The following is a 26675-nucleotide window of genomic DNA, read 5'->3' as shown; positions in this document are numbered from 1 at the left end:
TTTACGTGTGTTTGGTCACACTCTGAATGCACCATGGCCATATACTCCTGAGCTATAGGAGCTGCCAGGCTTGCAAGTTAGGAATGCTCTGCTTTCCCAGAATTGCTGATAAGCTGCCAAAAAAGAGCCTGTAATCAGGATTATCCAAAGCACTCACCCCCACTAACCATGTTTCTTCTGCGCAGCGCTCTAAGAGTTTAGCTTCCCATCCATCCCAAGTCTTGAGGGATACCACATCCACCCCTGAAGAAAAAGGTTATTTGAGCAAGAATTGCCTGTGACAGCTAGGTGATTGAGGGGTAAAAACTCCAGCCATTTCCACTGGTACTTTGCTCCCAAATTTCCTGGGGCCTTCCTGGGAACTCACAAAAATGTAGTTTCTTTTTCACCCTTGATCCTTGCCCTTTAGCCTTCCCCAAAGCCAACTACCACTCTGCATCCAGTCCCAAGATGCATCCCACTGGCTAGTTACAGCACAAGCCACTTCCAAGGCTATTAGGAATGAAAAAGAATGATAATAACAAACGTAGCAAGCTAGTATCGTGTCCAGTCAACCACAGGTTTTAAACAACAGAGCAAACAAAACAGTAGCGTACCTTCATGTCGGAAGAGCAAAGTGAGAATTAGCTCTACGGACAGCAAGCCTCCACGTTGCGCCCCACAGGCACCCAACTGTCCCTTACGGCCACCTCCGTGTGAACGAGTGAAAAGTTCCTCTGAGGTTTAACGGTATGAAACAGAGAAGCAGCAGTAGGGAAACTTTTTTTCTTTTTTTTTCCCCCTCCCTCCTGAACGTCCTGCTTAAAAAAAAAAAAAAGAACAGGAAAAAGCCCCAACAAGGCCCCCCCCTCCCGGGGCTGTTGCACCTCCCAGCCGCGTGCCCGCGGGGGACGCCTTTTATACGCCCACGTTTTGCTGGGGCCGTTCAGGCGCCGCTCACCTCCGAGCCCCACGCGCACCCGCCCAGGGAGGGGGAGGAAGGCTGCGAGCGGGGCCTCTCAGAGGGGCTCCTCGGGCTTTTTGGGGCACGGAGGAATTTCCCAGGCAGGGCGAGCCCTCTCGGGGACATTCCCCTGCCGCCGAGGCCGGCAGGAAACCCCGCGCTGGCGTAAGGCCGCCGGAAAGGAGCTCGAGCGCGTTCGGGTTTCGCGGGAAGAGCAGCAAGAAGGAGCCTCGCGGCGCCGGGGCGGGGGGAAACGCGCGGCATAGCCCAGCACGATTGCTGTCCCGGCGCCAAGCTCGGCACTCTTCCCCTAGCGCACACCGCTGTCACGGCGTAGCCCTTCCCCGCCTCGGGGGAGCAGTTTGAAACCATGGCCCCGCGGGCAGGAAGCGCTGCGCAGGCTGCCTCTTCCTCCTCTCGGCCACGTTATGGCGCGGGAACGTACTTGGCCCTTACTCTCGACGGGGCTCGCTGCTCTTCCTCGAGATGAGGGCGGTTTGCTCGGCCCCGGCTGTGCTTGGCATGTGCCGGTGTGCTGGGCTGAGCGGCCGCGGTGCCCTCAGCCGCCCCGCCACAGGCTCCCTGAGGCCCGAGAGGGGCGCAGGCAGACCTCGTGTGGGCGACGGGGGCAGTCGGAGGGCTGCCCAGCTCCCTGGGCTCCCTCCTGTGCAAGCAGAGGCGCTTCCCCTCGCAGGAGGAGCCCGAACAGGGCGAGAAGGAGAAAGTGGGGCGCAGAAGAACAGAGGAACAAAACTGGGGTCGAGCAGCGGACGTGTGGCAGGGCGGGAGAGAAGAAGCATTGCTTCAGTCGGAAAGCGCAAGCGTCTGCGGCATGTTTGTGGGGCAGGAGATGCATGGGGACAACAGGGCATGGAGGGTGTAAATCTGCTGACACAGAGACCCAACCTTGCTACATCTCCGGTGGGCGATGTGAAATTGTTGGGAGCAGGAGAGAGTCGTGTATTGGACACGTTTTATGACAATGTAAAGTAATTGCAATATTTGCTTGTTCCTGAAACTCCTGAGTTTTGTCATTAGATTTTTTGAGCCAGTATCTTCATCTTCTTTCATTAAAAAGTAATTTTCTATTTCTACCAAAACAAGCACAAGGATGAGGCACGGCACAAGCAAAAATAGTAATAATGCAAGCGCCAAGGACGCAAGTGATAAAGGTGAAGCAGAAACAGAAGAACAGATTAGAAAGAAAGAAGCAGCTGGGCTCAAACTAGCTGCCTTGCTGGTGGCAAGGGACAATTCCCTGCGAGAAGCTGATTCAGGCAGAGAGAAAGGGCAGGCAGCACTGGAAAACCTGACTCACTCGAACCCGAGAGAAAACCAGAGGGCGGGAAGGAGCAGAAAAAGCTGAATGTAGGATGGCAAGAGAGGAAGAAAAAAAAAAAAAAAAAGGTGAATTCTGTGGGGTTCTTCTACTCTTTAGTACTTTTGTCCTGCTTCTCACTCGCTGAGCTCCAGAGGGTACGTGCCCTTTTGAAGCTCTCTTGCAAGAGCTGTGCTGGGAAAGAGCATTCGTGCTGGTCACGTAACTAGTCCCAGTTGTTGCAAATATAACCTGCAGCAGAAATTCAGGCAAAGCAAAGAGGAGAGTCCAATACTGGGCTGAAGCAAAAATAGCAGGTTCATACAGAAGTGCGGAGGGCCCAAGTCTGAGAGCAGCGGGTGAAAAGCGCTTGGGTATTTTCAGGGCTGGAAAGAGAAGAGAGAGGATAACAAGTGGAGGGACAAGACAAAATTCTTAGTGGGTAGCTGAACCAGGGGATACCAACTCCTGTACCGTGGCTTTGCTGTCAGATCACACAGCCTGCTCAATTTTCCCTATTCCAAGCAGAAATGACTTGGGGTGGGTTTTTCTATCCTGATAAGGTCTAGCCCTCTGGAGCCTTTGTGAAAAAAATAGTCACATGTAGCAGAATATGTACAGCAAGGTAATCAGCCTTAGAACAGTCCTAAGCCTACCTGAAGTTGTAACATCTATTTTATCAACTAAATTTCATTCTAAAAAGAGTGCCCAATAAGAGATGTTCACCCAGTGGTGTTCATGCCATTCATTTCTAAAATATGCCACCTAGGAGTGAGAAAACAAACTGTCGTCAGTGGCAGCAATGAGACTGTTATACGTTGTGGAATATATTTTTCACTTGAGAGTCATCACAGCCTCTTTTTTTCAATGCCTCAAAATCCTCCTCTGGCCGCATTCATTGACTTTTCCCTGAGGTTTACTGGTCTATTAAGCCCATTCCAGCTGACACAGTTGGGATGTGGGGTGAGCGGACGCAGCTTCTACCTTCACTTGGGTTTAGTTATATGCTACAACTGAGGCTCATGCGAAATAACTCATATACTCATAATTCTTTAGCCTCTTCCAACAATATTCCTCTGTTGTATTCCAGGCAGAGAAGTTCCTACCAAGTGATGGCAAGAAAATCACAAAACAGATCAACTTATTTCAGCCCTGCAGAGTATGGAATATTCCCACAAGAGGTTAGTGGCACCAACAGTGGAAGAGGATAGAGTAATGTGAGCAGGCTTTTCGACCCTCACTGCCCAGGCATCAGCTAGGTTAACATCAGAGTTCAGATCTGCATGACAAGCACCTGAACTGACATCTCGGGAAAGACTCAAAGATCCATGAAGATTAAAAAAAAAGAAAAAGAAAAAGCATTGCCTTAAGTTTAAATACGCTGATCCTGTATTGTTAATAGGACAGCACATATGATAGAAGCTATGTAATACCTTGCCAGTTGGGGATGCAGTGCTAAACACTGGAATTAACACAAGACGTCCCATTTCAAAGGGCTCAGAAACCCTGCAGTCTCAGCTCCCTGCCAGCTCTGGTGAGCCCCGTCTACCGACCTGGCCTTACTAGGCTCTAGCCTTGCTTTCAGGAATCCACATTCAATCCCTTCTCTGTGAGGCGAGTTATGTGCAACCAGCTCCAAACAGCAGATAACACGCAGCGAAAGCCTGCGGCGCACAGCTCCTTGTTCTCATTGCAGATATGACTCCTTCAGCAGTCAGCATCAAACAGGAGGGGGGAACAGAGCAAGAGCAAACCCTTCATGCTGCTTAGCGCGAGCACGCTCTCCGCTCATCTTCAGAGATTTGCGGTTCAGGGATTTTCTGAGTCAAACAGGGTATTATTGGGTGCATCTGCCTGAGGAAACCAGTGCACTTGGCACCTGTTTCCCAGCTGTAAATCCCAGCTGCAGCGTAACTCTGGGACAGGCCTGTAGTGGCTCCTTCCTTCCTCCCTCCTGGCCCTCAAACCCCTACCACCCCCAGCCCGAGAGGCTCCCAGGCTGTGCCACACACAGCTTCTCCCTCCCTCCCTGCAAATCCCCAAGTGCAGCTCAAGGCCTCATGCGGCAGCAGGGACGCAGCCCTTCAACACAGCAACTTACTAAACAGATCTCCCTTTAGTAAAATCTCTGATTTTACAAGTCACAGCGATCGCTGTGCAAAATCACCACCTGTGATTTTTTTCTTCAACTTCTTAAAGTACAAACTGTTTGGTTAGACGCTAGGGAAGCAATACCCACACTGCCTCGGCTCCATGTTCTTCACACTGCTGTTTTCCCCTGGGCAGATGGGTTTCTAAAGCCCTTAGCAAGGTGGCTGCATTATGAAGCAGGTTTTCTTATGCATCAGGCCTGATGCATGGCCAACACGAAACATCACGCTTTTCAGCACTAGGTCTTATGCCAACCTTGTGCTGCTTGCAAACATTGTTCCTCTCCAAACACACAGCATTGGGGGGGGGGGGGGGGCGGAAGAAATCTTTTCAGCGTGATTTTAATCTCTAAGCTGTTGTGTAAAACTTCCACCCAACAGGCAACACAAGATGTAACAGTGAGGCAAAATTAAGGTAAATATGATACACTTCTAGGCAATTTTAAAAATAGATAGGAAAGTATGTGGGGTTAGATAAACAAGATACACAGAGACTAAATCAGAGAAAATGGCTTTAATAAGAGAGCAAGAGACTTGCCCATTTCATTAGGGATTTTTTTATTCTTTGAGTATTTTGGTGATAAAAATTTCTTTTTTTTTTTTTGATTACACCTCAGGAAAAAAAAAATCATGAGAGCCGTCTTTGTATTGTAAGCACTTCCATAACATATCTATATTAGGAAAAAAAAAAAGAGATTGTTATTTTTCTAATATACACAGTATTTCACTGTTACTAGCAGATGACAGTCTTCCAAATAGCTTAAATATACATAAGAGTGCAAGACTAAGCATGAAGTTATCTGAACTTAGCAAGTAAGGGCTTTATAAGATAAATATGCATTTGTGATTTAACTTTTTTGCTGTTACTTGAACTACCATGAGTGAAAAGTTATTTTAAAAAACCCTTCTGCAACAAAAACAAAGCAAAAACCCCAATACCATCACCGTTCTCAGGGAACGAGTTTAAATCTTCAGTTTTGCTAAACATACAAATAGAAGTATCATCTTTAGTACATAAGAAGGTATACAGACACTTCTAAGTTAAAGTTCCCATTTTTGAAACACTCACCTTTAATAATTAAAAACATTGAAAAATGGTAATTTGAATCTCATAAAGCAAAGGTGCAATAGTACGTAATGGATGAAATTAGAAACAGTTGAAAACTTGAAAAAAAGATAATGTCAACCTTCAATTTTTAGCCTTTCTTTTTTACCAACAATTAAACAAATGTTTTCACTAATAAACCTACCTAAGACAATAAAAAGATTCTGAAAGTGATCAGGAGGGGAAAAAAAAAAAAAAAGAAAAAAAGGAAAAGAAACCACTGTGCAGTCTCATCTGTAAAACAGAGATTAAGCTTCACATCAACCATTTTATAAATTGCTCTGAAATCTTCCGATGATCACTGTAAAAATATGAAGTCTTTTCACTGGTATTTAAGTGAGCTGAGTATTGAATAATAAAAAAAAATAAATAAAAAAAAAAAAAAAAAAAAAAAGAAAGAAAGAAAGAAAGAAAAAGGCAGGGAGGATCTTGCTCCTGAAAGGTTAATAATCAAAAGGCTCAGAGTGGGAATGCAAGTATCTAATACAATTTCTTCCCCTCAGCTGAAGAAAATGGGAAGAAATAGAAAACAAGGCATTGAAAGTCTCATGACAGATGAATTTTTACATGTGAAAGAAGGTATCTGACAAGCCAGAAATTCCCTTCCAGTCCTGTTTCATATTAATAAACTTGGAAAAAAAAAAATAACCAACAGCTTAACCTAAGTCCCCATTAAAATCCATTTAGAAGCTTAAGGACAGAAACTGATTTTAAAAATGTATTATTGCCTGTGATATTTCTACAGACAGTACATATACAACTGGTGCAATTTGCAACAAGAGGAGAACAGAAACAAAAACATGTTTACAGTTCAACTGAATGACATATAAAAGCATAGTGTCTCCAGCCTTCAACTTGTTTTAACATTAATAATTCTTCAGTTTCTCCCCTTCTCCTTCCTATTTTTGGGCCCAAAATAAATTTAATATTGATCCTCATTCCAAACTAACTAGCAATTTCTTTCAAGTTCATGACCTAAAAGTTAAACTGTTATTAAAAAGAATTAGTCAGAACCTTAACTAATTAATAACTAGAACCTAGTTAACCTAAAAGAGAGATTCTACCAGAAGCTGATTAGACATCGTTGCAAATAGCAATCCTATTCTTTCTCCATCAATTATCAAAACATTCAGAGATTTGTTCCTATCTATTTACTCTTGGTAGCTAATAGCTATAAATAGTTGCTGTTAGGGTACAGGAGTGAACACTGCAACATTCAACCCACAGCACATTCACACATGATATGGCTTTATGAGGAAAACCAAAGGGCTAGTCCAAAAATTAAGCAGTTTCCTCCAAAGTCTGTACCAAAGTCAGTACCTTCTGTTTATTAACATTATTTGGATAGATTTGTTCTTCAGGATGAAAGCCTTACACTCCACCTATTGTAAAAAAAACACACCTGGAAAACATGAAAGGTCATTTTGCATTGTGGTGGTTTACCTTCCCAGACCTGAACTGGTGTGGTCTCTTTTTAGCGTAGGATAAATTTCCATTAAAATATTAAAGTTAAAAAAAAAAAAAAGAAAAAAAAAACGATGCTAGCTGCATGTATCCATCTCATCCTGTCATTTTTAAACTTTTTAAACTTAGTAAGTTTATAAGCAGATGCTAAAAGCATTTGTTTTTAAAACAGTTCTCAATTGTCCTTTAAAATGAAAAAATAGCATAAGATACTGTCCCTGTAGCTGGTAGCATTAGTTCGCTTCAGGTTTCAGCGATAAGAGCACAATCTCCCTAAACACAGGGCAAAATCTGGCAGAGTAAAAACACACCTAATATGATGACATTTCAATTACTCCCACCAATTTATCTTATTAATTTTTATTTTCTCAGTTTGCTCCCAAAAGAATCAGCTTTCATGTTCTCTTTAAGCATGATGAGCTTCCTCAGAAGCACTCCATTACTGTCTTGACACATTTCTTAGTAAAGCCACTGGCAAAGACTATCTTTGCCTTGAGCAGGATCAGAAATAAGACAACATAGAACACATCTCTGTTGCTTTTTTTGGTGGGCTGAATTTAATCAAAACACTAAAACAAAGTGCAATGAGTTAAAACTATAGACAGATTCAATCAAATTAGCAGCAGAAAACACCACTCCAAGAGGCCTCAAAACCTCCAACTTTACTACTGGTAAAGTAGCAAACATTTACAAAGCATCCACATGGAAGACAACACTGGACATGTTTGGCTTTGGGGTAGGTTTTTGTTGTTTTTTTACCCTCTATATTGGCAGCAGTGAAGCTGATGGATAAATGATAAAAGAATCACTGAAGACAGGGGGAGGAATGGAACGAGGGAGAAAGCTGTTGTATGACCTTGACACTAGTGTGTGACAGGCTCATACTGTTAGTCATTCGCCAAACATTGTCAAGTGCGTTCGAGTCAGTTGGCTCCTCCACACCAGATGTAGAAGCCCAGCTTCGCAGCAACATAACAGAATAGGTTCATCTAACAGAGAAATAAACATTCTCATTAGGAAGTATCTTAAGCTTTGAGTGGGCATACCTGCCATTTTAATTTGATCTTCCAGAAACTACCTGAGACAGTGCCTTCGCTAAAATAGTCATATACACATTTGTTCCTTACATATAAAGCAAGAAGTAGACAGTGTATCAAAGCTCAGATGAGACACAGTAGTACAGGAACCCAAACTAAAGTGCTGGGTATTTGCATTATTTAGCAGCTACCTGAAAACATCAAGTGTGCCTGATTAGTGTGCTCTATTAAATTCCAACAAACACTCTTGATGACTTGATAAACATTACAGACATTTTAGTTGTGCTTTCTTGATTGATATTAGTAGTTTTAGGACAACCCCTTCAGACTTCTAATTGGAGCTTTGAAACAAGAAGAGACATTGCACACTGTGCTTCACTGACATGCGACTGGAGGAGACGTCCCTCCAACCCTGGAATGTCAGGAGGAAGACTGCTCCCAGAAAAGTCTCTTTCCCAGATTACAATAGTTCTGGGCAGCAAGACTCTGGCAACAGAATCAGTGTTGTACAGATTAAGTACGCAGTGCAGGTAACTAGTGAAGCTAAGAACCCATGTACTTTCCTATCATATCTTACCAATTTAAGGAACTGTCTAATAATCTGAGATATGAATGATAAGGCTGAAAGGAACCAACCTTGCAGGAAGATATGGCCTGAACAGTCAGTTCCTCTTCACTGTCTTTCAGAGCTACCCAAAGCTAAGGGCAGCCAACTGGCACTGCACACAACTGCAAAAACCAGAGTTTCTCCACATCATCCAGCAGAGATTGCTAGCTCTGACAAGGAGCAACTTCACCTCAGCTACAGCAAAACATGATAATAGGGATACCTAATTATGCTAAGTTTGTAGAGGACATACATAAGATAGAAATGCATCTATCTGATTCTTAACAATGACTTCTTTTGGGTGCAAGTTATGTGGCAAATAGTGAGCCAGAGACATCTCCCAGGCGTCCACAAAGTGCACAGCAATTCCTGAGAACATTTTCCTCATGACAGAGTCAAGCTGAAAGGAATACCAGTCACTATTGAAGAGACTCACTTCTGGCCCAAGCTCCTGAACATTGGCAGTTCGAATGACAATTACAGTCTTGGGGCTACGATCCAGCAGTTGAATAATTGATCTGCGAATGTTCCTCAGCCGCCGGATATACACTTCCACAGGAAAAGTGCTGAAGTGGGACCATATAGTTATGGCTATCACAGTGTTTCTGCCTCCCACAATGCCATTCAGCTCATTAGCAATATAGCGCAGCTCACTGCTGAAGACTGTTGTAAAGCGAATAGGCGGCCCATGGCAGCGGAACTTCAGTAGGATATTGCGCTTCAGGTCCACAGACATGAGCGGGCCCACGTTCTTAGGACTCCCCAGGTTAAATTCCACTAGATCTAAAAACCCAAGAACAAGTATTAATTTTTCTCTCTTATGCCACCTTGCACTATGCTATGGCTATGGCCATAGGGCAACACTAACAACAGACAAGGGAACACAAACATAATATTCAGCACCCTAAAATGAAAGAGAACGCAAGCATCATACATGTGCTAGCTACATATTTCAGAGTGGAGCTGATGTTGACGTTTGCAAGATAGCAGCTTCACCAGGATGCCAAGGCCTTTTACTAACTTTCCAGCTTGCTTTTCTTCTCTCTTGTAAAAAGGGATCTTTCAAAGTAAATCCCTTCAGTCAGAGCTACCCTCTGAATCCAGTGTTAATAGGAAGCCTTCTGGCCACTTTGGGGTTCCATTAAATTCAAAGTCTACTTAACCTGTAGGCATCAATGATTCTCGAAGTCTGCATTTCAACAAAACTTAACTGCTTGCAGGGGCCAGGGAGGGATTGGGAATGACAGAGTAATGTCTAATTGCCTACTGAAACTCTGTTATTTAAAGAAAAGCTAGAAATAAGGGAAATGGAAGAAAGAGCCCCAAACCAGCCAACATTAACACAAGTCAATTACTACTTTGCTCCAAAGTTACTGTGTTTTGGAGCTCCTGCAAGGCCTTACACAGGTACCGTGTGCCACCTGGTGGCAGGCTAGCTCACAGTGCTAACAGCAGCCTCCTTCACTGATGGCACTTTTTATAATGACAGCTTTGCAGTTAAGTTGGGGCCCTCTTTCCAAAGCAGTTGAGCATACATTTACAATATCCGCTCAAAAATACGACCGACTGCCTTCCTGCCAGCACCTTTGATGTTTTGACTTTCCTCTTCCTTTATTTTGCCATTAGCATTCAAAAAGACAAGCTCTGCATCTGAGATGTAAGAAATAAAGCTCTGCAAATGCCTTACAAGGACAAAACCAAATAAAAAAAATAACCTGGAACAAATCCTGTCAGATATTCAAACCACTGCCTTATTGTAGAGTCTCCAAACAACTGGATTACTTTTCCATGTAAGCACTTGGTAATATCCTCTGACTCGTTAAAGTGATGGATCCTGTGTGTTCTGGGCTTCCAGAGGTCTTGATAATAATAACCAGAAGGGGAAACATTGGGATCTTCAGCTTTGTCCATATCACTTGAATCTAGAAGAGGAAAATTCTTTTAAGTTAACATACAACAGCAAAAATAGCCTCCATAACCTCCATGGGCATATAGCCATTGATATATGAACACTTTCCCTAACTTAAAGCAAATCAACAAAAATATACCATACAGATTAAAAAGCTCAAAGCATCTCATTTCTTTGCAGCCCAAGTACTTTTCCCCCCTGTTTCTGCAGCAACACTCACAATTACTGACAGAGCTGCTTGGCCACTTACAGTTTAAGTTAACTGCTATCTTTGATGACAAAAAAGTAAAAACCAACACCTGCCATGTTTTGCACTTTAGACAGAAGTGCCCAGTCTTGAGTGCAAAAGGTAGAGGGGAACATGAGCTGGAAGATCAGAAGAGAACGTATTTCTCCCAGTCTCAGTAGGACCCCAGAATCCCCAAGCCTCGCTATTCCTCTGTTGTCAGTACCTGTAGTCCTCTCTGCCAAAGTGCACTTCTTCCCTCTAGTGGCCAGGAAAAAGAAAGAAAAAACAAATCCACCTATGCAATTATGCACATACTGACACTCCTGCTCCATCCACACACATGGAAAAAATGAAGTCTGAATAGTAAGGACTCCAAAACTAGGAAATGCCAGTGCTAAAACTATCGATAAGAATTTTATATGTGCCCCCTGTACATATGAATTATGATAGTCTTTAATTCCATAGATTTCAGACTTTCTCTGCTACAGATCCCTTTACCCTTTCTCTGCCTGGGATAGGCAGTCTGAACATAAGAGTTCTCAATGGCTACATCTACAGCAGCAAATGGAAGAAGCACAGAGCTGTTCCCTCACACCAAATCCAGCTGCATGGTACAGCCATGTCCATTAATTTAAACTTTTAGATACCTTAGCATGGCAACTACTTATAAAGAATAGTCTTTGGCATGTCCTAACTTGCAACTATTTGGAAAGGTATAGGTTGCCATAGCAAAACAAAACAAAACAAAACAAAACAAAAAAAAAAAAAAAAAAAAAAAAAAAAACACAGGGGACCATTTTAACTATGTAAGAGTACAGGCAGCAGAGTTCCAGTGCCTAGAAGCATCCTCTAGTACATGCTTAAATTATAGCATAGATGTAGCCAAAATCTCTAACCACACATGCACAAAAAAAAGAAGAAAGGACTTTAGGCATCTTTAAATATCTACCACTAAATGGCATTTTTAGACTTAATAGTTTTATGCAACCTTCTGTCGTGTCCTACATGAGTAGATCTCAACCTTCTCATGGGGATACTGTAAAAGCATGCTAATGCTGTTTGCATTGCTCAAACTATATAATGAGTGCCACAGAAAGAGCCCTTACAAAAATGTTAGTAATTTTATTTTCAGAAAATTATTTAAATACTATGAAGTAAATAAGGCACTAGGCCGAATGAAGGAAGATAAAAAACCTCTGATTAGTGAAATTCAGTCATCCAATCTGAATGAAACAGGAATCCTATAGGGAAAGGAAAAACCCTAGTATATGATTAAAGACTAACTCATAATGTAAATTCACAACTTCACTTCTGTTTGTTAAGTTTTCATGTAAGAAGTGTGCTTTTTTTAAAAAAAAATGATTCTTAGATAAGCTGTATACATATATAAAATTAGAACAGCTTGTTGGCGCCTCACAGTAAACCTAACACAATCTCGGTCTATTTTCAGTATCTTATCAGTTCTGCTTCAGAAGTTAGAAAGTCATTACTTTCAGATTTCAGTTAAAAGTTCCAATCTGAATAATAAAAGCAGAAACTTGTATTTCAGAAAAGGTACTAGTTAAAAAAACAGGCTGTGATATAGCAGGAGGGAGGAAGAAAAGATAATTTTGACACTGTTTTAAAAATAAGCTTTACTACGTTTCCTCCGAAACAGAAACATGTTTGCAACAAATCAAATGGCAAAGCAATTGATTTCTTAGGACAGACGCATAGTTAAATTTAAACATTCACGACCATTATTCCATGGTATTAAGTTTATTGTATATAGACTCTTCTGTTGGAAGGAGTTTCCCTGAGAAATACTGTGCCTTCTTTATCAACATTTTCTAATCCATCATTAATCCTCAGGAAATGCAGACAGGCATCAACCTTGGTAACTCTGCCACCAAAACAGAAGTGTGATACCATTAAATCTTAAATTTAATTAGTTTCTAAGAGGAAATAAAGAAAAACTAAGCAATTGCGTGGGGTGGGGAGGGAAGACCTCATCCAAAGGGAGAAAACAGAGAAAAATGTTGCTGGCCTAACAACAGCGCTCTACCTTTTAGTGTCTGCAATAGCAGAAGTAAGAGATAGAGATGCTGTAGTCTGTTTTCTATTAAGACTTTATTGCTGAGTTCAGGAACTGTATCTTTTAACATTTCCTGCAGCCTCATAGATAAACAGTTTGAAAAACTTTCAATTAAGTAGGAATTCTCTGTGTATCACATATTTTGTAGGGCTTTATTTTATAGGGGTATAAGACAATTAGGTTTTGTAAGTCGATTAGGTCCAATTAGGTCGACAACTGTAGGTTCCTAGACCCTGCGGTAACACTAATGATGATAATACGTATTGACAAATTACCAAAATTTATTACACAAAATTCTTAGCAACAGAAAAATTATGAAACAAAACCTCAAAGCTGGTTTGGTAGATTAACTTGAGAGTTTATGAGCAGTTATAAGACATTTTACATCTCTGAGTAAATGCTAGAAGAAAAAGGCATCTCTGGCAAGAAAATAGCAAACTTGGAATTTATTTTCCAAAAAAATCCTGTTAAGCTACATAATTTTAGACACACTCTGTTAATAATCCTGAGCTTACATTACGTTACAGTAACACTGAAATACCTCTCTTTTCTCAATATGAATTTAAACATTTATTTCTATTCTTTACTATAAAAACAAAACAATTTATTATTAACTCATGACTGTTGGTCTTTTTACGATTTTAAATATGAATTAAAAACAAGAATCTTACAAAGTTTACTTTACCTGAAAATGCCTTGGGCTTTACAATCACTGAATCAGGTCCACTGGGGAATATTGGCCTTTTGATATTCACATCACTTGAACAAAAATTGAAATAATAATAATATAGTAAGGCTGTAAAATTTCAATGCACATTTTTACTAACACAAACCTAGATAAAGCAGTATATCAAGCTATCAGAAGTCTGTTACATGGGGGATTTGCCGCAAAAATGAGATATTCCCCAGCTTGTGGTACATGTACCTCTGCCAGGAGGCAAACCACTTGAAAAGGGGTACACGGCAGCAGCAGCTCCCCGCTCTGCTTGATCTCTGTGGGTGCTTACCACAGTAAATACCTTTTTGAGGTAGTTACCACCTTTGGCCTCGCTCGCTCTGCAGCACAACACAGAGCTTGCAGCCCCCCAGCACCACCAAGATCTACAATTCCAGCTCTAGGCTATGCTACCAGTGTGTGACCTGCCATAGCACCAGTCAGTGTCCAGCCAACTTCAGAGATGACCATCAAGAAGATCATCTATTAGTACAGCAATTTACTGCATACAGAAACACCCACTCCCATCTGGGAACACCACCAATATCAGCCATATTTTATAGCTGCTATCTAGAAGTCTTTCCCAGTCAAATGTACACACTGCTGAAATTCAAAATCCTCCTATGCTCCCTTTTTTGGGGGGGGCAAGACAGTAGCCTATAACTACATTTTTGACACTACATGGTAGTCACCTCAATTTAATTTCACCTGACAGTATTGACAAAAAAAACAGTCCTGTTACATCTACCTACACACTAAAGATAAAAAAAAAAAAAAAAAAGCAAAAGACTACTTTAGCTTGAGACTTTATATAACATGCACAAGCTATTTCCTTTTATGCATCTACTGCTCAGTAGTTTGTTTTACCAATTATTTTTTCATGACTGACGTAAAGTGATGCCTAAGATCTGAAGGTCATACTGAGCAACAAGAAACACAATGCAGCGTGTTTAAGATGACCTTTGTCATTAACAGTTTGCGTAAAAATAAGCTTAAGAACCGATTTTTTTTTTTTTGAACCAGGTAGTTCAGACTATCAAAACAGTCTCAAAAGTATAGTTGTTGGTACTGTAAGCATAGATGGGGGGGGGGGGGAAGGGAGAAAAAAAAAGAAAAAAAGAAAAGGAAACAGTCCCTAAAACCATCACCAGATTTAGACAGCATGCTCTTATGAAATTAAGCAGGTGCACCCAGGGCTGAATTCAAAGCCTAGGGACAGAACTACAGTCAAGTTTCTTTAAGAACACTCTGCTCTTGCACAGCTGCATGGAGGGAAAGGGAATATTTCACAACTCATATCAAACAACTAGATAAAATGAACAGCTAGACAGAATTAGATTACACCTCCTCTAAGGCTGACAATTTATCACATTTCACCAATAACCTTAAGTCTGGTTGAATTTATATGCGCTCAGTCAAGTAATATATCCTTTCTAAAAAATAACAACAGACATACCTCTGGAAAAACAGACTTTCCTCTTGTGTCAGAAGACCTTTTTGATATCCACCCTTGGCATGGCTGATTCGACTGGCACATGACAGTTTCCGTGGCTTGTAACAGAACCACGGCTCACCCGTATAGAGATCTGTGAAGTTACAGACTGGGAGATCTCCAGGTAAACACACATTGCACTCGGTGGTTTCCAAAAACCTCCCAGACTTGAATGAGCTTTTAAAATAGACTCTGTCTGGCCTTTCTTCTCGTAAGCGCAGGAGGACTTGGATTGCTTCACTTGGGTGGACAAGCAACACAGATACTTTGACCTCTCCCGGCCAAAGCAAAGTAAAAAAGACCTTGTAAAAGCCATTATGGCAATCTACAACCCTTCCCACTGCTCCAGCTTTCAGCAGAGGAGAGTGAATTCGTGCTTGTAGATAGTCTCCACCATACTGCTTGGGTTTTCCTTGGAAATCCTTCATCCGGACCAGCACCTCTAATTGATCACCCACCTTGAAGAGTGCACTGGGTTTCACAATCACAAAATCACTATGTGCAGGATCAGTGCTTCGTACAAAAGTGATTTTGCCATCAGGAGGTTTTGGCCACTGTATAGCAGCAAGCAACGATTCCTCTTCTGCTTGTTCTCTCTTGGACAAAGTCTGCCGCTCATAACCACAGTAACGCTTCCTGGCAACTTTAGTTGTCTGTGACAGAGTATGCTGGTCATTGTTTTCTGTTATCCAATTTGACCCTGAAACTGTGATGTCATCTAGGTGCTGGGAAGGGGGAAAAAATATAAAACAAAACAAAAAAAAAACCTTCTGAAACCATGCTATTATATGAAACATTATGAATAACAGGAAATGATCTTAAGGACTGTGTTTTGCTTTACATAGACTTGAACACAAATTCATTACCTTGACCATGGTTTTCTACGAAAACAGATATGCAATTGGTGGTTACGCAAAGGCCATTTTATCCTTCTGCGGAAAAGACACTTTTTCTAAAAGCAGGCCAAATATTTTCTGTGGTAATATTTTGGACACTAGTGTATTCTGTAAATGTCACTAATGTGAAAATGGCAACAAGGTCCTATGATTAAACAGTAAAGGATAATTAACACTTAACTTCCTTACTACAGTAACACTTCCGTCTTAAAGCACAATAAGGCCAAATATCTCCCCAATGCCATACAAATAAACAGGGTTCCTTTAAGACACTAAACTGTGGACAAATCTGATGCAGCCTTCACACATCCTTCTAGGAAGGCATGCTGCATGTAGCAGCTGTGGTCATCTGTCACCTTCACATTGCTTCTTACTAACTAGCTGAAGTGTGGGCTTCCTTGTCAAGTACAGATTGAAAGAAGGGGGTGGGGGGAGAGAAAGCGCATTTTTCCATACAATACATTGATGATCTGGAGGGCAAGTAAAATAATGTAGGATAAGCTAGGACTATACAGGCTAAAAAAGGGAGGAATGGAGAAAATTAAGCCTGTACACATCCACTTCTAGAGCTACATGAAACACAGGCAAAGCAGTATTCCCCAGTGCACAGAAGCATTTAAAAATGTGTAGTTATACTACATTAGGCTAAGAGAAGGATATTTTTGCTGTGACTTCAGAGAACAGTGTCCCAAACCATTTTGATACAAAAACAGATACCCTCCTCTTCCTGATTTCACAAAGTTGTGTGGGTTGGCATTAAGAAAAAAATAAGACTTGACACAGTCACTAAGATTCTAAAGTTACCTGAAATTTCTAATCAGCACACTCAACCTTACACCTCAAATACACACAAAGTCATCAGATAATGAGCACTTAATTATCAACTGTATATAACGTAAGTTATCTATGCTCACATTTCATATAGAAGCAAACTACATTAATCTTTGCTTGGGAAAAAAAACTAATTTATACAACATATCATTCATAAGGCATCAGAGATTACATTAGATTTGAGAAATTGCAAGAAAATACAGTATTTGGGGTTAAGTTTAATTTTATGTATAACCTAGTGTTTTCTGTTCACTGTCTTTATAATTTATTGTTGAGTAATGTACTAAAATTCTCAGTGCTCACATTAAAGTTAAAACGATCAATGAAGTTTTACTTAGTCCATATTTAATGCCACATAGCATACATGTATGTATTAAGTAGTTTTCCCCCTTCTGATTAATACACTGACAAATTTAAATAATAAATCATTTGAACAGCACAGATTCAAAATATTTTTCTAGAAAAAAGGTAAATCTAATAAAGTATTAATAACTCACAGGCTTTTGAAGCCTGTTACATAAGTCAGTTTTTATTTGCTTAAGAGAAGATTCTGCACATACATTCAACATGCCAATGTGGTGATAATCCTCTTACTTTGTCTGATATCCATGTAAAATATAAAATGCAACAAGTTACATTTTAACTGTTAAATTTAAGTTGGTGTGTTCACAGTTACACAAAATCTATTATATTAGAATCTTCTGCCTCTATTTTACATTTCCACTTAAGACTTACAGATTTTCCCTGAAGTCTGTTGAAGTAATTCCTAAGTATTTCCATTTTCCATCACAGCAAGCAAAAACACAGATGTATGACTCTACACTACTTCCATTCATCCAGTAAATTTCAGGTAAAGCTGGGAGTGAAACACTGGCATGTTTCAACCCTCAAATCTTGCCTCCATTTGTTCTCAAATTAAGCCACATGTCTATTTCCAGATACAAAATTTTCAGCACAGTCTTCGCAACCTCTTCCTTTCTATAGTGCATGCATATAAGTAGCACAGATAATATTTGTTTATCAGATGGGCACTGCATGGAAAGCTTTTTAAACCATGAACTATATATTTTTAATGCACCCAATAGGCTGTCAATTATGCATGAGTCAGTAAAAAAAAATATTTAACCATTTTCCTGTGGAGGTGGGAGGGAGAAAAATGTGCATTTGTGCAATTCTCGCATTCAGAGTCAGCTGTCAAGAGGAAAACACTGCTCCTCTCAGGGCTTTATTGATTTTTCAACAGTTAGCATTTTTTTTCCATCCATTGAAATACTTTCTAAACAAACAAGAGACACAGCTATTTAAGACAACCTTACAACAGACCTATCACTATTTAAACATTCTCAAAATTTCCTTGAGGTTTAAGTTAGCCTTTCCATCAAAGATTTACAGGCTGTTGTTCATGAGCTAGCTAGCCTCTGTGAAGTCTCTCCAAGGTCATATCTGTATCTTTCGATGGAAAAGGGTGCAGACAACAACATTAAGCCAGTGAACCATTGTTCACAGAACAGAGCAGAGAATATAGTTCAGGGTCTCTAAAGCAGTCCCCCTGCACAGTGTAGGCCTAGTGCCATGCTAAAAAGACTCTTAACTTGCATGCAGCTGAAGTCCCAGACTAGCATTGCCACTTCAGCTCCAACATCCCCAGGTTATGCTTCATTATGCAGAATGGACCACACCACAAGTATTACCTACATCAGTCTTCATGAGAAAAAAAATCTCTATGAAGGTAAGACCAAAGCTTCTTCAACAACCTGAAGGAAAATTCTTCTTAAAACATGCTTGTTCACCTTCACTTCCTTCTTTCAAGCCCAAACAAAACCAACTCTTACTGCAGCATTATAAACTAACCTGTAAAAGTAAGCTACATTATGCATGCCATTCACAGGAGAAAATATTACAGAGATTCTCTTTTCCAGTTAAAGCAGTGAAAGCTTCAGAGTAAATTATAAGACCAAAAGGTCCATGAATAGGGCAGAAAAGCTTTCCCAACTGTCTTCTTTTCTGAGGTGCTTCCCAGGATCATCTTTAAACAAGTGCTCAAGCTGTCCCATCCCTAAGATGTACATGGCTTGCTCTGGGGCAGATTAGTACACCACTCCATTCTCTATCCCATCTGTAGCTGGCATTTCCAAATCTCTCTTGCTTCTTTATGTTAGGAAGTCATATGAAGCGCATTCAGAAGCCTTCCACACAGAAATACGTGCTGTCGACTCTGGTCAGCAGCAAAAATAAAGTCAAATTTCTTACAGTAGGGCAGATAAATAGCATTTCTCATCATTAGAGCCTACTTCCTTTATCTTATGGTAAGTGTTCTTTTAGTTTTTCCTACAAGTTCTATACTGCCTAATACTTGCCCTGCTTTATTTATTTCCACATATATTCCATTCAAGATGTCTTAGTTTTTGAGTGTAACACCTAATATTTGTTTATTTGCTGCATTCAGCAGCTAACTAGAACCCAAATGTGATCAAAAAGTAGTTTAATGGATGTTCGTTGAGCAAAGTAGGCTGGGCAGAATGGAGTACAGGTCAACAAAGCATAAACAAGTCAACAAGCTGTTACCAGTGCATGAGAGACATGGAATGAGCAGGAGAAAAGGAAGATGTATTTTCAGGAGGTCTAATGAAAACTTCAGCTCAGTTATGCTGGTTTTAGCTGCATATTCACTGCCAACTACACAAAAATAAGATGTAACATGTAATCTCACATAGACAGTCATACAATAAAAATTTTCTAGGACCACAGCGAATTTGGGTTAGACATGCAAGGAAGACCCATGCTGAGTCAAATGGAAAAAAGTAGGTGGCTGATAAACAGAAAGTGCTGAATATTTCAATTATCTCTGCAAAGGTAGAATTCCATCTATATCAAAGTACAACATCCTCCATCAGGTATAACTCTTACCATGGGCTAGTACATTTAGAACAATTGCTGTAAACATGTATATGTCACTGGAATATTAAAGCACAGCACATATCCAGATGACAGATGTGGGGGAAAAAAAACACTCAGGTTCCCCCAATGGTGATTCTTAATTTGCGTAGTAGACAATATATGAAACTGGGTAAACATCAATTACTGAAGGTCAGCCATCTTATTTTCAGTAATTTTACACTCTAAGTACTTTATCCTGATGTATTGCCTAAAACAGATATGAAATCAATTCACTGTTTTTACTGTCTGTCTCACAGCACTAAGAGGGTCCTAAGTTATTCTAAATATCAAAGACAATCTAGCAAGCCATCACTCGACAGACTAATGGCATCATCTTATTCAGATCATTGATGGAACATTATCCTTTGCAGGCACCTGCAATTTAATAGCAACAATGAAAAAAAACAAAGCTTTGTTATCTTGTTCTTTTGTTCAGTTTCAGTTGTTTAATTTCACATATATCATTCTTCTTTCATCCTTGCAATAGACTTCCCTCTCCCCACAAACCCTTTTCAAAGTGCATTTAAATCAAAGGATGCTCACAGTCAGTCCTGAAGTGGTTCTACTGCTCCAAAGACATACACAAACTCTTGTATCCTAAAATCACAACATTAACTCATAGCAACAATCTGATACTTTGTAGAAAGTAATTAAACATTTTTATCTGTGCTATTCCATCCACAAGAAAAATGGCATTTCTTCTGGTACTGTAAGGCAGTGGCTAGCCTTGGACCTCAAGGGTGAGGTCACAGAACTGCAGAATTTTTGAAGTTGGAAGGGACATCTAGTCCAACCCCCCTGCTCAAGCAGGAGTAGGGGATCAGGATCACAACCAGGCAGGTTTTGAATATCTCCAGTGAAGGAGACTCCAAAAGTGACTCCATACTAAAAAGTAAGTTACACAATAAACAGTCTGTAATTTTTTTTTGTGGTTAGCTTGATTTAAAAAGATAGCCAGCTAAAGAGAACTTGGACTAGAGGGTTTGGTGATCAGAGGAGCGTTTGATGTGTTTACAACACATTTTCAACAATAACCAACAATAAGACTTCTTCTAGAGCCTCAATGGATTTGATTATTGTTATTCTGTGAAAGTCTTCTAAAACTTCTTCTGGCTGTGACTCTGAAAATTAGCCAAAAATCTATACTAAACTGCCTGGAAAGCTACACCAAGACAGAGACCCATATCAGAGCAGGCCCATTCAGAAAAAAAAAACAACACAGCAAGAGGGGTTACAGTTGCATGTTATGGTGTATGACAACATGAAGTTTTACAGAACTTTTAGGATTTTGTCCTTTTTCAGGCTAGCATTTTCCTTCTTGAATCCTTGAGCTACTGACGATCTGTTCTCAACAGTCCTACACCAGTCTGATTTTTACTTATCTTTTTACGGACTTTTTCCATAGCTCTTTCTCACCACTTAGCAATCTTCTTAGAAGTCTGAACCAAGATTATACAGCTGGGCCATATCAGAGCTCGGCTCTGGCACACACTTGCTCTAGCTGACTCTGCTTTGAGCACAAGGGTTGGATGTAGGTAACCTCCAAAAGTCCCTTCCAACCTCAAGCATTCTGTGCAAGTCTGTATGATCCCTTCCAATATTTGATGTCAACGGACAGCAGATTCCAAACTGATCTGTTAGAGTGCAGCAAGTACTCCATAGATAGTTTGCAAACCAGTTGGAGTTAGAAGTTTGATAATATGAGTACATGTTAAGGGACAATTTAACATACCAGCTATCCCTGCCACACATCTACTCAAGGCTGAACTGAATATACTGGCTGCAACTTGTGAATGTTATCGCAAAAAAAAAGTGATGGGAAGAGAAAGTATGTTAACAGAAAAGCATGCCAAACCACTATTTTACTTGTATTTCTCTGCTAACTTTAAAAGCTTTAAAAAAGAGACAAAAATAAATAAATAGGAAGTCTTGGTAAAAGTCACCTTAGTACAATTTGCATAAGTTCTTCTTGGAACAGGCAGATAATAGCTAACTAAAAATAATAAAACAACACGTACATACAAGCCCCAAATGAGATTTATAGAAAATAAGCAGCGTACCTTTTAGATACTGCCTAAAAGGGAGGGAAACAGCTCTGCATTAAAAATACAGTAAGCTTCTATTAAATCAATCAAATCCAGGAGAGCTGGCACAACGCCATAGCAAGGCTTGACAGCACAAAATCTTATTTCAGTTTGACATGGTAAGTTAAATTTAAAAAAAAAAAAAGTTATTTAAAGGTATATTGACTAATATACTACATTTGAAACCACTTCTGCATTAAATTAATAAGCAAAATGAATAAGCATGCAAGTCAGACACAGTAGAGGGGAAAAACAAAAACACACACACGCGCACACACACACACACAGAGAGACACCAGTCCAGGCCGCAGACCAGCTAGACAGCTAACAGCTCTGCAGAGCAGGACCTAGGGATTCTGGTGGAGAGCAAATCAAATGTGTCAGCAGCATAGCCCTTACAGCAAAAAATTAAAAACAGCATAACCAGTAAATAGATTGAAATGATAACTCCCCTCTACTCCACACTTGTAAGGCTGCATCTAAAACACCGTGTCTGGATTTGGGCCAACTAGTACTAGAGAGTCAAATCAGAGAGACCAGCTGAGGACCACCACAGTGATTTGGGGGCTGGATTACATCACATAAGATACTAAGGCAACCAGACTGGTTTAGCCTGGAGATGCTGAGAGAGGATTCAATTGCAGTCTTTCACAATAGAGAGACTGGAACTAGACTTTTCACAGAAGTATGCCAGAAAAGGACAAGAGGCAATAACCAGAAATCTCACCAAGGGAATTTCCAACTGCACATGAGAAAAATATCATCCCCTACGAGGGTAGTGCAGTCAGCTGCCCAGAGAGGTTGTGGAATCTACCACCCTCAGAGACCGTCAAAACTCAGCTGTTGAAGACCCTGAGCAACCCAAGCCAACTTTGAAGTTTGCTTTTTGAGGGTGTTGGACTTACAGACATCCCTTCCAGCCTGAGTTTTTCTGTGATTCCACGTTGTAGATAAAAACTGTTGATCACAGTCCTATCCTTACACTTAAGGAATAATATTGTTTAAGCCCATTTGAGGAAGAAACAAGCTTCACATACCTCTAACTGAAGAAAGTTATGGACCAGCACCACAATAGCCAGTACTGCCAGAAGCAGGCAGAAAATTTGCAATCTGAATGAGTCCTGCCACATTGTCCACTCATGTCTTTCTCTCCCATGTTAGATGTTGCCATGATTTCCATTCACCACAAACATGAATGTCATTGTGTCTCTGTAGCACACAGAATTCATTTGACTTCCACTTCATACCTGCAAATGCATTTTCAAAGATTATATGAAGTCCCCAAAACATATTAGAAAAAGTTGACTTTAACATTGAAAGTATTAACCTCTGAACTTTGCATTGTAGTAAAAAATGATACAATAAACTTGTTCAGTTGAAATAGATGTTTTGGCATTAAGTACTATCAGTTACATTCCTTAATTTTCTTGGGTAGATCGTGGCAGAAGCTTATCATAAAGCCAGTCACACCCATATTTAATATAAAAAAAGCAAAAGTGTACAAGACTCCTTTCTTACAACTGTGAAAAAACATGCCATTTATCCTTTAGCTGAATCACACTATCACCATCCTGACATCACAAACCCAAGAGTTTTAACAAGAGCTAGTAGTGCTGGGCATCTCCATATTTACCTGATTATAGATTCCAGTAAGTTGCTAGTAAGGATTAAGGTACGAAGCAAGTCCAGTAACTGACATAAAAGGTGCTTTCTCCAGCTTTCTGCCAGAGAGAGGAAAGGAAATATCTAACATCTACCAGTTAACCAAGAGATGTCTACCAGAGTTGGACACACTGAATGACTGACTGAATTAAAACTTCAGAAATCCTCTAATATTAAACTATATCCTCTCTAATTTGCTATCATTCTTTTCACATCACTTATTCTTACATAGCTCTAATAGTAAGAAAAAAAAAAACAAACAAAAAAAAACTTACAGAAGCGTGCAAGGTTGCCTAATAAAGTAGAATAGTCATGTTCTATCAGACTTAACTTTCATGAAATATACTGTTTCCTTGATGTTGTTTGACAGATGATCTGTTACAAAACCATGGACTTGAAAACTGTTGAAAAACTGTTCTCACTGCTTGATGCTTCTTCAGTTTGACCCTTTATCTTCCCTCTTTAAGAGACTATTTCAAGGCAGTCATTTTTGCAAGCATTAGACATACCATTCTTGCAGAAGGAGAAGTTCTAAACTTGGAAATAGACAACAGATTGAGCAAGTCAGAAAACAACAGTCTCTTCAAACTTAATATGCTCAATGCAGCATTAGTCATACAAACATCTATCAAGTACATCAACATAATCAAATGAAAAGATAAACTTTGACTAAGAAGTTATACAATTTATTAAGACTATATGAAGAATATTGCCTGGACTTAGATTAGACATGATATGTTAAACACCGATAGAAAAAATTAGCTAATAAAAGTCAGGCATAAGATGTGCATGAAATAGAAAACTGAGAAATATTACCAATATAACCAGAACAGTTTCAAAATAGACTGTACATGGAACTGCTTTGTAAGGATTACATGAATTATCACTTCAACTGTTTTGCAGAGAATTACAGAAATTGTATTTCTGACTGAGGAATATGCATTGTAAGAACAAGACACCCATTAAAATAAGTGTTAAAATGATAGAATGCAACAAAATATGACTCTGCTGGAACAGTTTTGCATTAACTACTAATATTAAATTCATAAAAAACATTAATATACTTAGATATAGTCATCAGTTAGTGTTTCAAGCTCTAGTTAATATGCTAACTTAGGGCCATATATAACTATTTGAGTAACAGGAAAAATACATTCTAGAAAAAACAAGGTTTTTTTCTCTCTGACCCGAGAATTCCCTTCAAATCACTGGAAAGACCAAGATGTTGAAAATTAATATAAAGCCACTCTGTACACCTAGAAAATACAGTCAGACTACCTCCATATATTTTCATTACTTCCTCCAAATGCTGTCTGGATCAACTATAACCACCAAATATCATAAACAGAGTTTCATGTATGACAGAATATAGCTCTGTTACTGACAGTTTATTGTTATTCAATAGTCTCTATATTTGTGACCCATGTATTCTAGAACACATAATTACTAAAAAAAAAAAAAAAAAAAAAAAAAAACTAAGGCCTTAACACACTTCAGTTTCATTACCCATGAATAATAATAGGTCTAGTTCATTTTTCATATGATGGTAGCACATAAGCATATCAAAAAGCCTTCAATTCTTATCCTATCTTTGGAGCATTCTCTGAAGCCATCCACATAAAAGGCAGAAAATAACCTTGGTAACAATACAGCAAAAAAAGTCATTATACTGGATATATAGGTGGTTTGTTGCAGTGCCACAAAGTAATGCAGCATTTAAAATTCCTTAACTGCAAAGTTAATTTTATTGTTTTATAATAATCTAGGGTTAGGGAAAAAAAAATGTTGACTTAAATTGTACACAATACATAGCAGAAAATTCAAAAGTGAAGTATTATTCCTCTCAGCTTTGTTTTACTTCAAGTTATTATCTATCTTGTCCAAGGTTAAAACCAGAAAAACAGCTTGGTGACATTTTTATGAACCGTCTTCAAGTCCTCTGATGCCCAACTATGGGACTTTTATTTTTAAACCATTAAATGTGGTCAGCTCTCTATCCTAATATTTCTCCAAGCCAGTAATATTAGAAGAGCATGTATTAGTGTAGCTACTTGAAAAACCTCGCGTGCAATTCCCTAAGGCAGACGAACCACTGACTCTTGTGATTTACTGGGGCAAAACCACTTCATAGAGGCACAACATATCCATGCTAGACGTCTGCGTGGCTCTAGTTACACAACAGCACGTTTGCTACAGTTTTTTTTTCTAACCCACGCTCACCTCCTGCATAGCCGAGATATCAAACCCCTCACTCTGCCCCCGGTAAGCGGGAATCCAGAGGTCGCCACAGAGCCTTTTCAGGGGCTCGCCTTGGCTGCAGCTTCTTGCACCAGCCTTAGCCTGGGCAAACGCGCCTGCTTGTTGTGCATGTTGTGAAAAAAAACTGTCTAACCTCACGTTTAAAGAGCTTATACCCGCAAGTCAGGGACGGGAAGAAAAGCAAGCAGGAAGTACAGCTACTGACAGTTTAATTTTTAAGGCAAACCCACTTGTTACCCTCCTCTTCCGATCCGGCACGCACCGCCGGCGGCAGCTCTGCAGCCCCCCGGCGCTGGCGGCGCGCACACCGCGGGGCCGCCCAGGCGCTGGCTGCCGCAGCAGCTCGCGTCCCGCGGGATAACGGCCGCGCCACCACAAAGCGCCTTCAGCCGCTGCTGAGATAAAAACCGAGCGACGCACAAAACGCGCCGCTGCCGCCCGCCATCCCCAGCCCCAACCCCCGAGGCCGCCGGGCCTCGTCGCAACGGCCCCGGCCCCGCTGCCGCCCCCTCCTCAGCGCGGCTCCGGCTCCACTCTCGGCCCCGCGCCCCCTGCCAGCTTCCCTCCCGCAAGCCCCGCCGCCTTCCCCCTCACCGCAGCCGGGGTGCCGTCCGTCCCCCGGGGCCAGGCAGACCCACGCTCGCCCCTAGCCCGCCGGCGGCTCGCCATTTATCCCTCGGCCCGCCTTTCCCCCGCCCCCGGCACCAACCGCCGCGGCCATCGCACCACCCCCCCGGCACCGCCCATACCCGCCCCGCCCGCTAACGGCCGCCCCCACGTCACGCCCAGCAACGGCTACCCGCTCGCGCCCGGCAACGGTCGCCGCCGCGCCCCGCCGTCCGCACGGCACCGCCGGCCGGGGGAGCCTTGCCCGCTGCCCAGGGAGTCGGAGCGGAAAACCGACAAGCCGATGCGTTTGTTACGTGCGAGGCAGCAGCCCGTTTCTGTAACAGAACTGGAAGG

General features: G+C 40.8%; 1 protein-coding gene across 3 annotated transcripts; it reads right to left on the bottom strand.

Annotated features, from left to right (window-relative positions):
- Nucleotides 1-5046: 5046 nt before the first annotated feature.
- On the bottom strand, nucleotides 5047-26388 carry NXPE3 (neurexophilin and PC-esterase domain family member 3). Of its 3 annotated transcripts, XR_009957913.1 has the most exons (8): nucleotides 26307-26388; nucleotides 23729-23984; nucleotides 22829-23038; nucleotides 15008-15768; nucleotides 13522-13595; nucleotides 10340-10546; nucleotides 8654-9407; nucleotides 5047-5082 (listed from the first exon to the last, which is right to left on the bottom strand). XR_009957913.1 is itself a non-coding variant. In XM_062572299.1 (7 exons), the coding sequence occupies exons 3-7, from the start codon at nucleotides 22919-22921 to the stop codon at nucleotides 8857-8859; spliced, it is 1686 nt and encodes a 561-aa protein (XP_062428283.1). In that variant the 5' UTR covers nucleotides 22922-23038; nucleotides 23729-23984; nucleotides 26307-26388; the 3' UTR covers nucleotides 7525-8856. The 3 variants fall into 3 exon arrangements, 2 of the variants coding, with proteins under 2 accessions (XP_062428283.1, XP_062428295.1); XM_062572299.1 differs by lacking the exon at nucleotides 5047-5082 and having other exon boundaries at nucleotides 7525-9407; XM_062572311.1 differs by lacking the exons at nucleotides 5047-5082; nucleotides 26307-26388 and having other exon boundaries at nucleotides 7525-9407; nucleotides 23963-23985.
- Between the last annotated feature and the right edge of the window lie 287 nt (nucleotides 26389-26675).

This window comes from Rhea pennata, chromosome 1 (genome assembly GCF_028389875.1).
Source record: "Rhea pennata isolate bPtePen1 chromosome 1, bPtePen1.pri, whole genome shotgun sequence".
In the NCBI taxonomy this organism is placed as follows: domain Eukaryota; kingdom Metazoa; phylum Chordata; class Aves; order Rheiformes; family Rheidae; genus Rhea; species Rhea pennata.
Note: the sequence above shows the minus strand (reverse complement) of the source record. Positions and strands in the feature narration are given on the sequence as shown.

Bases quoted from the DNA above. Each gene is read 5' to 3' on its own strand.
- NXPE3 (XM_062572299.1), bottom strand. From the start codon at position 22,921: ATGTGGCAGGACTCATTCAGATTGCAAATTTTCTGCCTGCTTCTGGCA. The intron at 15,769-22,828 runs GTATGTGAAGCT...CCCCCTTCCCAG, and splicing joins ATAACTTTCTTCAGTTAGAG to CACCTAGATGACATCACAGT. The intron at 10,547-13,521 runs GTAAAGTAAACT...TTCCTCTTCTAG, and splicing joins AAAGCCCAAGGCATTTTCAG to ATTCAAGTGATATGGACAAA.